Source organism: Pelophylax lessonae, assembly GCF_965119305.1.
Source record: "Pelophylax lessonae genome assembly, chromosome: 1".
NCBI lineage: Eukaryota > Metazoa > Chordata > Amphibia > Anura > Ranidae > Pelophylax > Pelophylax lessonae.
The window spans coordinates 121,888,172-121,900,839 of NC_138768.1; the positions used below are offsets into that span (position 1 = coordinate 121,888,172).

Consider the following 12,668-nt stretch of genomic DNA (forward strand, 5'->3'; position numbering starts at 1 on the left):
GAATAGAACCCCTGAAACCGTTCAATGTTAGAAGGGCAGAATCGCACCGGTGGAAGTGATCGAAACTCGATCCTGTGTCCTCCAGAAACCGGTCTGCAGAAGGATCTCGGCCCCACAACCCTTCACCCTCATGGTGGTCAGCGTGGTCGGAGGTACCGGACCCTAGCGGGCCGTATGCGGTCCACTGCTTAGCTGGAGGAATGATCTGGAATGCAGTATACATGTATAGACATCGCCCTGTGGCTGACAGGTAGGATACCTTATACTATCACAGTAAAGTTCTAGTACTGCCACTGACTACAATCATTTACACATCTTTACAATTAGATTGTCAGCTCCCAAACCAAGCCTCCTGGCTTCTTGTACACAAAAATCACACTCAATTAGGGGGATCTGTGACATGTTGTAGGATAGAGGGGAACCCATCCTTACCATTACAGAGAGGGGCCCGCGTTCACCACAAGACCCGTCAGGGGGAAAGGGGGAACATACTACTCACCATACCGGAACCAGGCCGGCGCCAACTCCTGACAGTACCCCTCTCCACCGAGGTAGGAGGGCTGTCGACCAATACGGGCGCCGTGACTCATGGTCTTTGGCGTTTCAGCGAGACGTTTAACTCGCAGGGTCAGTCCCCGTCCAGTGGGACTATGTCGCGGCCGACCCAGCGCGGAGCTATGGCCTGCACGCGCTCGTAGGCTGAACTGGGGTGACCACTGGATCTCAACATCCAGCCCGTCGCCCAGTTCAGCTTTCTTGCTTGAAGATCTCACAGGAACTCTGGAGAAAAAAAGCTGTCTTAAAAAATTATTTTCTAAGAAAAAAATCCTGCCAGGACCGAAGATCCCAGCAAGGTATCTAGGTCCTTACTCCTGACTAGACAGAAAAAAACTGATTTGCTGAGGCAGAGAGAGAGAGGATATACCCTCTGGGACTGCCCCTAGGGTGTGGCCAGAGCATTTTATTTCCTTTCTAGTCCTACTCCTGTGGAGGCAACATAACCCGAAGGTGCTGTATCACCGAGGACTACGTCTGTCAATGAGCGATAGAGAAAACAGGATTTTTGTTACTCACCAATAAATCCCTTTCTTCAAGTTCATTGATGGGACACAGCTATTCCACAGTCTTAGCCAGAGTGTGCCACCTTTAGGGGTAGGATACTTGGCATAAAGAACACAGCACTGCCTGTGAGCAATCATGTCTGGTAGCAAACCCCCTCTCTGTTATAGACAGCTCAGTTAATCACAAAGCAGAACAATTAGGAAAATAAAATAAAGGGGTGGGTGCTGTGTTCATTAATGAACTAAATTAAAGAGATGTTACTGTTAAAAAAAATCCTGTTTTCTCTTATGTTCAATGACAGACACAGCTCTTCCATAGTGATGACCATAGGGAGGTCCCAAAGCAGTTGCCTCCGTAAGGGGAGGGGAACCAGAGAAGAACATGCAACACCTGAGGACCCCCCCATAAGAGGAACAAGAAACCACAAACAACCACCTGCAAGACCTTGAAGCCAAAACAACACATCCAAAGACACCAAAACATCAACTGTGTAAAACTTGGTAAAGGAGTACAGAGGCAACCAGGTAGCCACCTTACAAGCTTGAGACACAGATGGCTGAGGTTTGAACACCCAGGAGAAACTAATCGCCCAAGTAAACTGTATTGTAATGGGGAAGTGAGGAAACTGACCCTTAACGGCATAAGCCTGGACAACCACCTGCCTGATCCATTGAGAAATAATGGCAAAGGAGGCCATCAGGCCTTTTCGTGGACCGTTCGTTATCACAAAAAGAGATTTTTTTTCCCATAAGGAGGCTGTAGCGAGAGATACACTTGAACTACCAAGACCTCAATGTCCAAGGTGCGTGATGTGCACACCTGCGGGAGGGCCTAGCGGAAAACACTGGCCCAGGAGAGGCAGCCCAGACAATCCCCAGCTTACAAAAGAATGTGCCAAAACACATACGAAGGGTTCAGGATCGAACTGTACACTGCAGGTCCCCATCGCCTTCGGGCACATACCAACCAGGAATGGGGAGGGGGGGGGGGAAGCACATGGAAACACTGCGAATCTGTCACCACCGGACCTTTTAAGGTCAAAACCAGGGAGTCAAACATCCATCAGGGGACAAAGGGAGTACCCTCAGCCCACCACCATGCCAGAGGGAAAGGGGGATGAAGGTGTCTAACGTCCAGTCGAGGTAGCTGGTGACACTCCCAAGACAGAACTGCCTTCCACCGAGGTGGGGATTCATCGGCCAGGGAAACACTGTGACATGGATGCAAGGTGCCTGGTTATATGTGTTTCTGTGAGATGTTTAATTTGCTAGCCACCCCGGTCCTGGATATGGCTGTCACAAATGACCCAGCACATAACTAGAGGTCTGCGTGCACTAGGTGGCAAGGCTGGGGTGCCTATTGGATCTAGATTATCCAGCCTGTCACAAAGCCCTTCTGTTGATTGACGCTCTCCACATTAAAGAGGTTGTAAACTCCCCATTTTCACTTCAGCTCATTATAATCTACCTAAAGAAAGCAATCAATAGGTGCCTGTAAAAGATTTCTTACTTCTATAACCTTCCTGTAATCCTTCCTGTAATATGTGATGACGTCTTTGGCGCATGCCCAGTGTGTTTTTCAATCCACGGCACGATGTGTGCCGTTTCATTAACAAAGGAAATGCCTGGCTCTCCCTGTATGTCTCAAAACGGCATAGCTAAGTCTCGCGATTAGCTGTACCTTTCCCCCCAGCTTCCTCATCTCACAGGGGAGGGGGAGTGAACAAGTGAGAGAACACAAGGGGAGGGGGAGTGAGTAAAAAACGGCAGCCTTACAATACAGTGAGAGCCAGTATAACACAGAGAGTTTGCATTACAATTAAAAAGGAATGCAGTAAGGGCGGAAATGACGGCCACAGGGGGAGCATAAAACAGGAGATGACATGGCGCGGTCGAGACCAGGAAGAAGGAAAAAGTTTAACTTTGAAATAAAGGTATTTTTAGACGGTTATGATGTAAATATTTTATGTGTAATGTATTTATAGTGCAAGTCCTTTTAATACATTGTAAAAGTTTGATTTTTATATCTGAGTTTATTTCCTCTTTAATACTCGCACAAAATAAAATAGGGGGAAAAAAAGCTATGGAAACACAGGTCCAAGCAGGGAGCCAAGTCTTAGCTTCGTACACCAGGCAGAAAAAGCTGGGCTGCCTATAGCAGAGAGGGAGTTTACTAACAACTAAGACTGCCCATAAGTGGTGCTGTGTTCTCTTTTCTGCCTAGTGTCCTACTCCTGAAGGTGGTGCTATAACTCTATGATTAAGACTAAGGAAGAGCTGTGTCTGTCAATGAACGTAAGAGAATGTAAGTATTTACATTCTCCCTTACTGAATACATTGATATATGCAGGTCTGTCTACATGTGTGGTGAAATTTAGTATTTCAAATGACACCCTATAACAATGAGGTCCAAGGCCAGGCTACGAATAAGTCATACAAGATTAAACCACAATTTCCTCTGTAATGTACAAATTGTCAACATGTTTGTGTATTAGATTTACATTGCATAAAGTCAAAAATACAGTGGAAGATGTAAAAAAAAAAAAAAAAAAAACACTATTAAATTTTGAAGTCATTGCAGATAGACCTTACACACACATCTGCTCTTCACACCTACATACCAATTCATACTGCTCAGGCAAAATCTGCCAAATGAGGGCCCCAGAGGGTCCTTGAAACCAGTATACAAGTCAGTACTGTTCTGACTAGCAGGCTTTGTATTGGACCTTTGACCTTCATTTCCACAGACAGTTCAACTGGCATGATACTTTATGCATCAAAATCAAGAAAAGAACGAACAGAAATAAACCCCACAGGGAAGTCAAAACCTGGCTTGGAGTTGAACCCTGATGCAATGTATCACTCCATGTGTATAATGAATCAAAATAAAAAAAAAGGATATGCAACACATGCCCAGCTAATATTCCAATAACCATCTGAAATATTCAAAGAGTGATAGTCACCTGGACGTTGACACGCTCTATGACACATGACAACACATGGAGAACCTGCATTTTTGTGTCACATTCTGTAACTTGCTGAAGTAGTTGGAAAAGTAATTGAAACATTGATTCCAGATACTGAAAATAAGAAAAAAATCATGGTATTACATAATTCCTAAAAGCAAGGCATACAACGTAAAGTGTAATTCCACTTTTGTTGAGAAAAAAACATTTCCCCCTGGGTGATATATGTACATTACACTTTAACAAACTGTTGCAGATTCCTACCTTTTGTTATTCTGAAGAAATCCATGTCTCTGTGCCCTTGTGGGAAAGTTAATCTAATTATTTATTATTATTATACAGGATTTATATAGCGCCAACAGTTTGCGCAGCGCTTTACAATGTGAAGGAAGACAATACAGTTACAATACAATTCAAAACAGGAGGAACTAGAGGGCCCTGCTTGTTAGAGCTTACAATCTAGAAGGGAGTGGTTGTTTATAATTATCAATAAGCTATGGCAGCTGCAGGGCACTTATAAGGAAAGTTGCTGGGCCTGTAAGGCTGGCCATACACTATACAATTTTCTTATTCAATTTCCTTTAACTATGTAGTGCAAGGGCCTGCCTGATTGCATACAAATTGAAAGTGTTTAGGTTTGACCCTATATTACATGGTTTTGGTAAATCTAAAGGAAAGTTGAACAAGAAAATTGTATAGTGTATGGCCAGCCTAAGATCCCTTTAGACGTGTTCCTATTGGGAGTATCTGACCAAAAATGAAATTTCTGTTGCAGGGGATGCCGGAAATCTGTCTTGTATCTGTATCGTAGACAGACTTCTGGGAAAATCATAAACATACTCAGACCTTGAGCTTCATGTTTTTGGGAGCTTAAATTATGATAGCCGGAGCTTGGAAGAAGTCCTCGGTCTTAATATCAGCAACAAAGCAGAGTCTCCTGGATCATGTCATGTCTCCTGGATCATTCCTCCACTTGTAAAATCCTTTCTCTGCTCCTCATGCTGTCATATGGAGTGCTCAGAAGGTTGAACACTTGTTTGCAAAGGGGAATTTTTTTATCCATTTCTTTTCCCTCTCGTTTTCATATATTATGATAGCCAAACACAAGGTTTTTTTTTTTTTTTTTGACACGAGAATTGTTCTTTGAATTCTGTTCTGAGATCTGTTCTCCCTCTCTGTATGCTACAAGCGGCCCTGGCTTTGACATTCACTAGACCGGTGGCTCTAGACGAGGGCCGGAGGGGGGAAGCCTTCCAGGTCTCCACACACCCTTGATGGGGTCTCCACATCCACAGTTTGATCCCATGGGGGGAGGTGTCTGACTCGAACCGGGTTGGAGGAGCCCTGGCGATGCTCCCTTCCCCTAGCCCAGGATCTCCTGGGCCTTCAACGACAAGAGGCTTAGCAGGTGTGAGAAGCTTTTGCGACTTGTTGTGATCATACGTTTAGTTTGAATTATACTCACTCTGTCTCCATATAATTACACAAACCACTCTAAATGGTTTTGAATATTTGTATTGTACTTGTTCATTTACACCTTTGTCCCTTGCAGGCTAATTTATCATCTGTATGTCCTTTTTATTACGATATTGTATAAACATATTGAAAAAAAATTGCGTGATTTCCTGCGATTTTGCAGCGATTTTGACAGGACCTGACACACAATTCCTGTGTAATGGACCTCAAAAAGCATCAAAGTCGGTCCAAAGTAGTGCAGGGACTACTTTGAAGTCGCACAGATATGAACAGAACTCATTGGAAATCATAGAGTACAACTTGTCATGTGACTTTGCAGTCTCAAGTTGCAGGACATGTCGCACAAGTGTGAAAGGGGCCTAAGAACTGTGAAAATGTGGAAGACTCCCTCAAGAGCTGGTTCGGTCCAGCTCAGTAGATTGCTTTAAAAAAAGGCCTGGATTCTTTGCTAAATGCACATAAATATAACTGGATACTTATATTTTGTGGAAATTTGATTCAGGGAATTTCCAAATGCCTCTTGGGGGGATGAGGAAGGAATTGTTTCTACTGCTGGAGCAAATTGGATCATGCTTCCTGGGTTGTTTGCCTCCCTTTGGGCCAACTGTAGGTATAGGATTGCGTATATAGGATTATTAAATCCCCCCCCCCCCCTTTTATTGGTTGAACTAGATGGACATGTGCCTTTTTTCAACCAGACTAACAAAAAAAAAATAAAAAAAACAAACTTACCGGTAGAAATTGTTCAGTTCGGAATTCAAAATCATCAACTGGTAAGCAAAGCATTAAGGACTATTTTACAAATTCTTTAAGCCTAAATCTAAAAGCTGTGCCCAAAAAAAAAATGGCATGCAGAAAGCAAATGACTAGCCCCCAGTACTGACTGTGGTCTCCTTGAAGCTGATCTTTTTCCCCATTATTAGCTTATCATGTTTTCTTCTATCTGTATGGAGGAGGCCATCTTGGTTGAGAAAGGACTTAATTCCTCATATTAGGGCCTCCAAGGATAAAAGTGAGCAGCACAGTAGTGACATCATTAAAAAAATCTCTCCAAATCTACTGAGAAAAGCAGTCAAAGGCAGCAGCGCCTTAAATTTCACATTGCAGAGAAACAGCTTTGAGGCCTCCTGCACACAGGCATATGAATTTATGCTCCAAAAATGCCGGGTTTTTTTCTGCTAGAACTTAGCAGAAAAAAAAAGCCTTGAATGTGCATATAAGTGCATTTAGGTGCATATGTCATTGAGCATAAATCATTTTACTGGCAGAAAAACTGAATTTTTGTAAAATCTTACCGTAAAATTCCTTTCTCTGAGTCCTCAGACAGTCGCCGCCCATTCACACAGTCTTCACTAATGGGGTATTGCTTCCTCTCCACAGGAGTTTCTAGGCATAAGACTTGTAAAAGAACAATTTATCTACATAGTCACACCCATGGGGGCTGTCCTTCTAGTCCAATACCCCCCCTGCAATAGCCATCCCAATTCAGTTTGGTCGCAAGCAGTGATAGTGTATAAAAAACCCCCAAAGAGGGGCGGGGGCGGCGACTGTCGGAGGACTCAGAGAAAGGAATTTTACGGTAAGATTTTACAAAAATTCCGTTTTCTCTTACGTCCTCCGACAGTCGCCGCCCATTCACACAGTCTTCACTAATGGGGATGTCCCAAAGCAGTGTAGACATGAGGGGTGGGCAACGCAACCGTCAGAAAAGCAACGCAGTACCCACATCAGAGAAAGGAAACTTACATGAACAGCAAGGGAACCTTCTGGGTAACAAAAAAGGGCTCAACATGAGCAACAACCCAGGAAAATAAATAACCAAGGGGAAAAACAACCCCAACAGCCAGGGACCCGTACAAACCAGAGTCTCCTATGGCACTGCCGCACCGAGAACTTTGCGGCCAAAAGAGGCATCAGCTGATGCCAGAACATCAATTTTATAAAATTTGGAAAAGGTGTGCACCGACGACTAAGTCGCAGCCTTGCACACCAGGGCCACCGAAGCCTGATGCCGGAAAGCCCAGAACGCACTCACCGACTTGGTAGAATGCGCCTTGACAGGGAATGGAGGAACCCTTTCCCGCAAAGAGTAGGCCTGTACAATGGTCTGTCTGATCCATTTGGCAATGATTGCCGCAGACGGAGCCATACCCTTCCGAGGACCCTCAGGAAGTACAAAGAGAGAATCCGACTTGCGAAAGGATTCAGTCGACGACAGGTAAACCCTGATTGCCCTGACAACATCCTGAGAATGCAAAGCAACCTCTTTCGGATGCTTAGGGTTCGCACAAAGCGAAGGCAAGACAATGTCCTCATTGAGGTGAAAATTCAAAACCACCTTTGGCAGAAAGGACGGATTAGGTCGCAAGACCACCTTATCCCTATGAACCACCAGGTAAGGGGTACGGCAGGACAACGCCGTCAACTCCGACACTCTGCGAGCCGAAGTGATCGCCACCAGAAAAGCAACCTTTTTATACAGCAGAGGTAACGCGATCTCTCCCTGATGGTTTCAAACTTGGACCGTAGCAACACGGACAGAACCAAGTTCATGTCCCATGGAGGTAAGGGCTCCCTCCTGGGAGGGGCCAAGTGATGCACACCCTGAATAAAGGTGCGAATCAAGGAATTAGACGCCACAGGGCGCTGGAAAACAGCAGCCAGCGCAGATACCTGGCCCTTAATCGTGGCCAACGCAAGGCGCTGGTCTACACCCGATTGGAGGAAAGCCAACACTCTCGCCACCGAGTATGAACGAGGAGAGAAACCCCTGGACTCACACCAGGCAAAATAAGCTTTCCAAGTTCGATAATAAATCTTACCAGACGAGGCTTTTCTAGCCTTGATTAAGGTAGGAATGACCTCTGAGGAGAGACCCACTACCAACGCGTCAGAGGCGTCTGCCAGAGGATCGCGCGTTCTTGCCACGAACCTTTCCAGCTTGTGGTTTAGCCGAGACGCAAACAGATCCACATCCAGGGAACCCCACTTCGCGCACAGCATTTGAAATACCTCCGGGTGTAGGGACCATTCCCCCTGGTCCAGGGTCTGGCGGCTCAGATAATCCGCCTGCCAATTCTCCACACCCGGAATGTGCACTGCCGATAACGCCGGGACATGAGTCTCGGCCCAAGACAGAATACTGGTCACTTCCTGGGCCGCCCGGGCACTCCTGGTGCCCCCTTGGTGGTTGATGTACGCCACCGCAGTGGCGTTGTCCGTCTGCACCCGTACAGGGTGGCCCTGAAGACGATCCGATTAAAATGTTGATCGGGAAAGAGGATTCCTCCTTCGACCAAATGCCCTGGGCAGACAGGTTGCCCAGAACGCCACCCCAGCCTGACAGGCTGGCATCCGTGGTAATCACCGTCCACAGAATTGGCCGGAAGGATTTTCCGTCCAACACCGCCGGGGACTGAAGCCACCACAAGAGATCCATTCTGGTTTGGTGACTCAGAGACACTCTCAGGTCCAAGGACTGAGGTAGTCTGTCCCACCTGGCCAGGATCTCCGCTTGGAGAGATCGCGTGTGAAACTGTGCAAACGGTATCACCTCGAAGGCTGACACCATCAATCCCAGGGACCGCATACAGTGACGAGGATTTGTTGTCCCTGAGGGATCTGACCTCGCTCTGCAGGGTCTGGAGCTTGTCCTCCGGCAAGAACACCTTTGCTTGAGCAGAGTCCAGAACCATTCCCAGATACGGGAGACGAACCGAAGGCGACAAGGTCGACTTCTGAATGTTGATTGTCCAACCGAACTCCTGAAGCGTCTGGACCGTAGTGGACAGATCGCGCAACAGGCTCTGACTGGCACTCGATCTTAACAGGAGATCGTCCAGATATCCCAAGACCGCAATGCCCTGTGCCCGCAATAGGCCCAGAACAGGCGCCAAGACTTTGGTAAAGACCCTTGGAGCCGAAGCGAGACCGAAAGATAACGCCACAAACTGGTAATGATCCTCCGCGATAGCGAATCGGAGGTACCTCTGATGACCCTCGAAAATGGGAATGTGCAGATACGCATCCTTCAGGTCTATAGAGGCCAGGAACTCCCCCGGATTCAGGGAGGCCACCACCGAGCGAAGTGATTCCATGCGGAATTTGCGAACGCGCACAAAGCGATTCAGCGCTTTCAAGTCCAGAATCGGACGCACTTTGCACTCTTTTCTGGGCACAGTGAATAGATTCGAATAAAAACCCCAAAACCTGTCCCGATGAGGCACCGGGACGACAACCCCCTGGACAATGAGATCCTGCACTACCTGCCCTGGGGTCAAATGAAGATTTGAGGGAAAGAATCTGTTCGCCGGCCGAGAAAGAAATTTGATCTTGTACCCTGACCGAATGATTTCCTGAACCCATCTGTCCGCGATTCGGAGCAGCCAAGGTTGGAGGAAACCGCGCAAATGTCCCCCCACCCCTGAAATGGGTGAGGGCGTCCCTTCAGGCAGAGGCAGACTGAGCCGCCGTCCCAGCCTGGCCGGATTTTTGTTTGCCGAACCAGGGCTTTTTCTGACCACCTTGGAGGGGGCGCGCTTACCGGGGAAACATTTTCCCTTAGAGTTCTGGGGCAGCAAAGTGCTCTTGCCCCCAGTGACTCCTTTAACCAATTCAACCAAGGATTCCCCAAAAAGGCGAGACCCCGCATAGGGAATTTCAGCGACCGTCTTCCTGGATTTCTGGTCAGCCGATCAGCTCTTTAACCAGATTAAGAGACGGTTAATCACTGCGACGCTGGACAGGAGTACTGCCAAAGGGGCCTCATTTAGAGCCGCATCTCACAAATACATGACCCCTCGATAAATCTGACCCACCATCTCCACTGTAGTGGGAGGGGCAGAGTCAGCCACGAGGGTGCGTTTGAGCACCTTGGTCCAATCCGCCACAGCCTGAGCCACCATTACAGAGGCAAAAATAGGCTTGAGCATGGAACCCGCCACCATGTAGGGCAAGAGATTCCAGCCTCCTATCAGTAGGGTCCCTAAACACCGGGGAGTCCTCGGTGGGGACCAAGGTAGCCTTGTTCAATCTGGCCACTGTGTGATCCACTTGAGGAGGCACACACCAGCGTGCAGCCGTAGTGGCCGCAAAAGGGTAGAGAAGTTGAAACTTCTTAGGCACCATGAAGGCGTGTTTTAAGTTACGCCATAGCTCATTCACCTTATGGTGAAATTCTGCGGGGCAAGGAAAAACCTGCGCCGTCTTGCGGGTCCTGTGTGTACCAAAAGAGGACACAACGCCCGGAGGGGTGGGCTCATCCTCCAAATGTAGTGTTTCCTTTACTGCTAGGATCAACTCATCCATAGCTGCGCGTTCCTTGGGCGACCCAGGGGGGGGGGGGGGTCATCCACCCCTGCGACCTCCGCCTCCCCCTCAGAGGTAATGAACGCCTACCTACAGCAACCATGTAACACTCAGAATCAGAAGAAAAGGAAATCCTAGGCCTTTTCCTAGCAGCACGTTCAGACATCAGCACATCCATTTTTGACACCAAAGTTGCCACAATAGCCGCCAAATTAGTCTGGTTAGAGGATTCAGAGGACCCTGAACCCCCCACCAACGCTGGAGGGAATTTGCTGTCCTGGGATTCCATAACAGAAATAAAAAAAATTGTTTTTTTTTTTGTAAACTGGCCCTTTAAGAGCGCCGCGGACCCCGCAGCGCACCGCTGTAAAGACTGTGAGACATAGACCCCCCCCCCCGCAGGGACAAAAACTGACCAGGAATATTGCACAAAGTAGGACAGGAAAAGAACAGCAGGAAAGAACCCCAGTGTGTTACCAGCTCCTTCGGTCGGCTCTGTGAGAAAGAAGGAAGTAATGTCACCGCTGGAGGCTGAACTAGGCTGCAGGCCAAGGGAAAATGGATGCCTATTGAAAACTAATGGGAGGCTTCGGCAAGATGGCCGCCGACATGTGCTCTGAACTGATCGCATGCCACACGCAAGATGGCGCCGCAAGGCGCCAAAATCACTACATAGCATGCTGCATGAACGCCCATAATGAAGCCAGACATAATGCCCACACTTAAAATGGCGGACCGGCGGTTTTCTAACCCTGCAGCGGTCGCCGCATGTGTCTACACCTCCAGCACCCTAAAGTGACCTTAGGAGAGGGACCCCCCAATCCCCCACACAGCGCTGCTGTGAGAAAATAAAAACCGCCGCAGGGACCGGGAAAAGGGAGCCCAAAATGCACAGACATAGGGGACACCACAGACAGACAGGACTGCCGACCCCAGAGGCCCCACACAGAATGTACTTACCTGTACCCGATGGCGTGGGGTGCCTCATAACAAGCGGGAAACCGCCCACTCTCAGAAGGCAGGGGAGTGCCGCCAGCCAGAAGCGCAGGACACTAGTAGTGCACGGACGAACCTATGCTGTGTCCAGTGAGGTAGCCACCTCACATGGCTGCATCCCTGATGGACAGGGATGGGTCGTTTGCGAGGCCAGGGCAAACACATAGCCTGCGAATCGCTCGATGGTGGGCTGGGATTCCATCTGACCCTCTGTCCTGGAAAACCAGGACGGTCAGTCCGATTCCCGGCTCCGCAAACGCCGTCTTCATCCGAAGATCCAACTAACTAGCGCTGAAAAAATAAACAGCTAGCAATGTAAAGAAAAATGACATTTTCAGAAAATAAATCATAAAAGAAAAAGAGGAAGGCTGAGACTGTAGCCTCAGCACAGGGAAGCCTATCCACTCCTAAGCTAGGCAGAAGACAAACTGAATTGGAATGGCTATTGCAGGGGGGTATTGGACTAGAAGGACAGCCCCCATGGGTGTGAATATGTAGATAAATTGTTCTTTTACAAGTCTTATGCCTAGAAACTCCTGTGGAGAGGAAGCAATACCCCATTAGTGAAGACTGTGTGAATGGGCGGCGACTGTCGGAGGACGTAATACATTTCTGCACATAGGTGCATAAATTATACTCATAAGCTTTTCTCTAAATGCACCTTTGATGTGTTTTATTTTTTTTCCTATGCCTCTAAATGCTGCTCTTAAAATGCTGCTCTAAATGCCTGACCACATAGGCTAAGATAAAATTGTGTTAGGAGGCATAAAAAAAAAAATCAAAATGCAAGACACTTCTAAGTATTTTTTCTGCCCTGTGCCTAAGGCCTATGGACTGTTGGCACCGGAGTGACCTGACGTGT

General features: G+C 47.6%; 1 protein-coding gene across 1 annotated transcript in view; it reads right to left on the reverse strand.

Moving 5' to 3' along the window:
- Window positions 1-12,668, reverse strand: part of IPO11 (importin 11) — a 926,630-nt gene that overhangs the window by 495,266 nt on the left and 418,696 nt on the right. The window contains exons 17-18 of the mRNA XM_082270245.1: window positions 6,236-6,273; window positions 4,025-4,141 (exon numbers count right to left, since the gene is read on the reverse strand). Coding sequence (XP_082126371.1) covers window positions 4,025-4,141; window positions 6,236-6,273 — 155 coding nt within the window. The remainder of the gene's footprint in view (window positions 1-4,024; window positions 4,142-6,235; window positions 6,274-12,668) is intronic.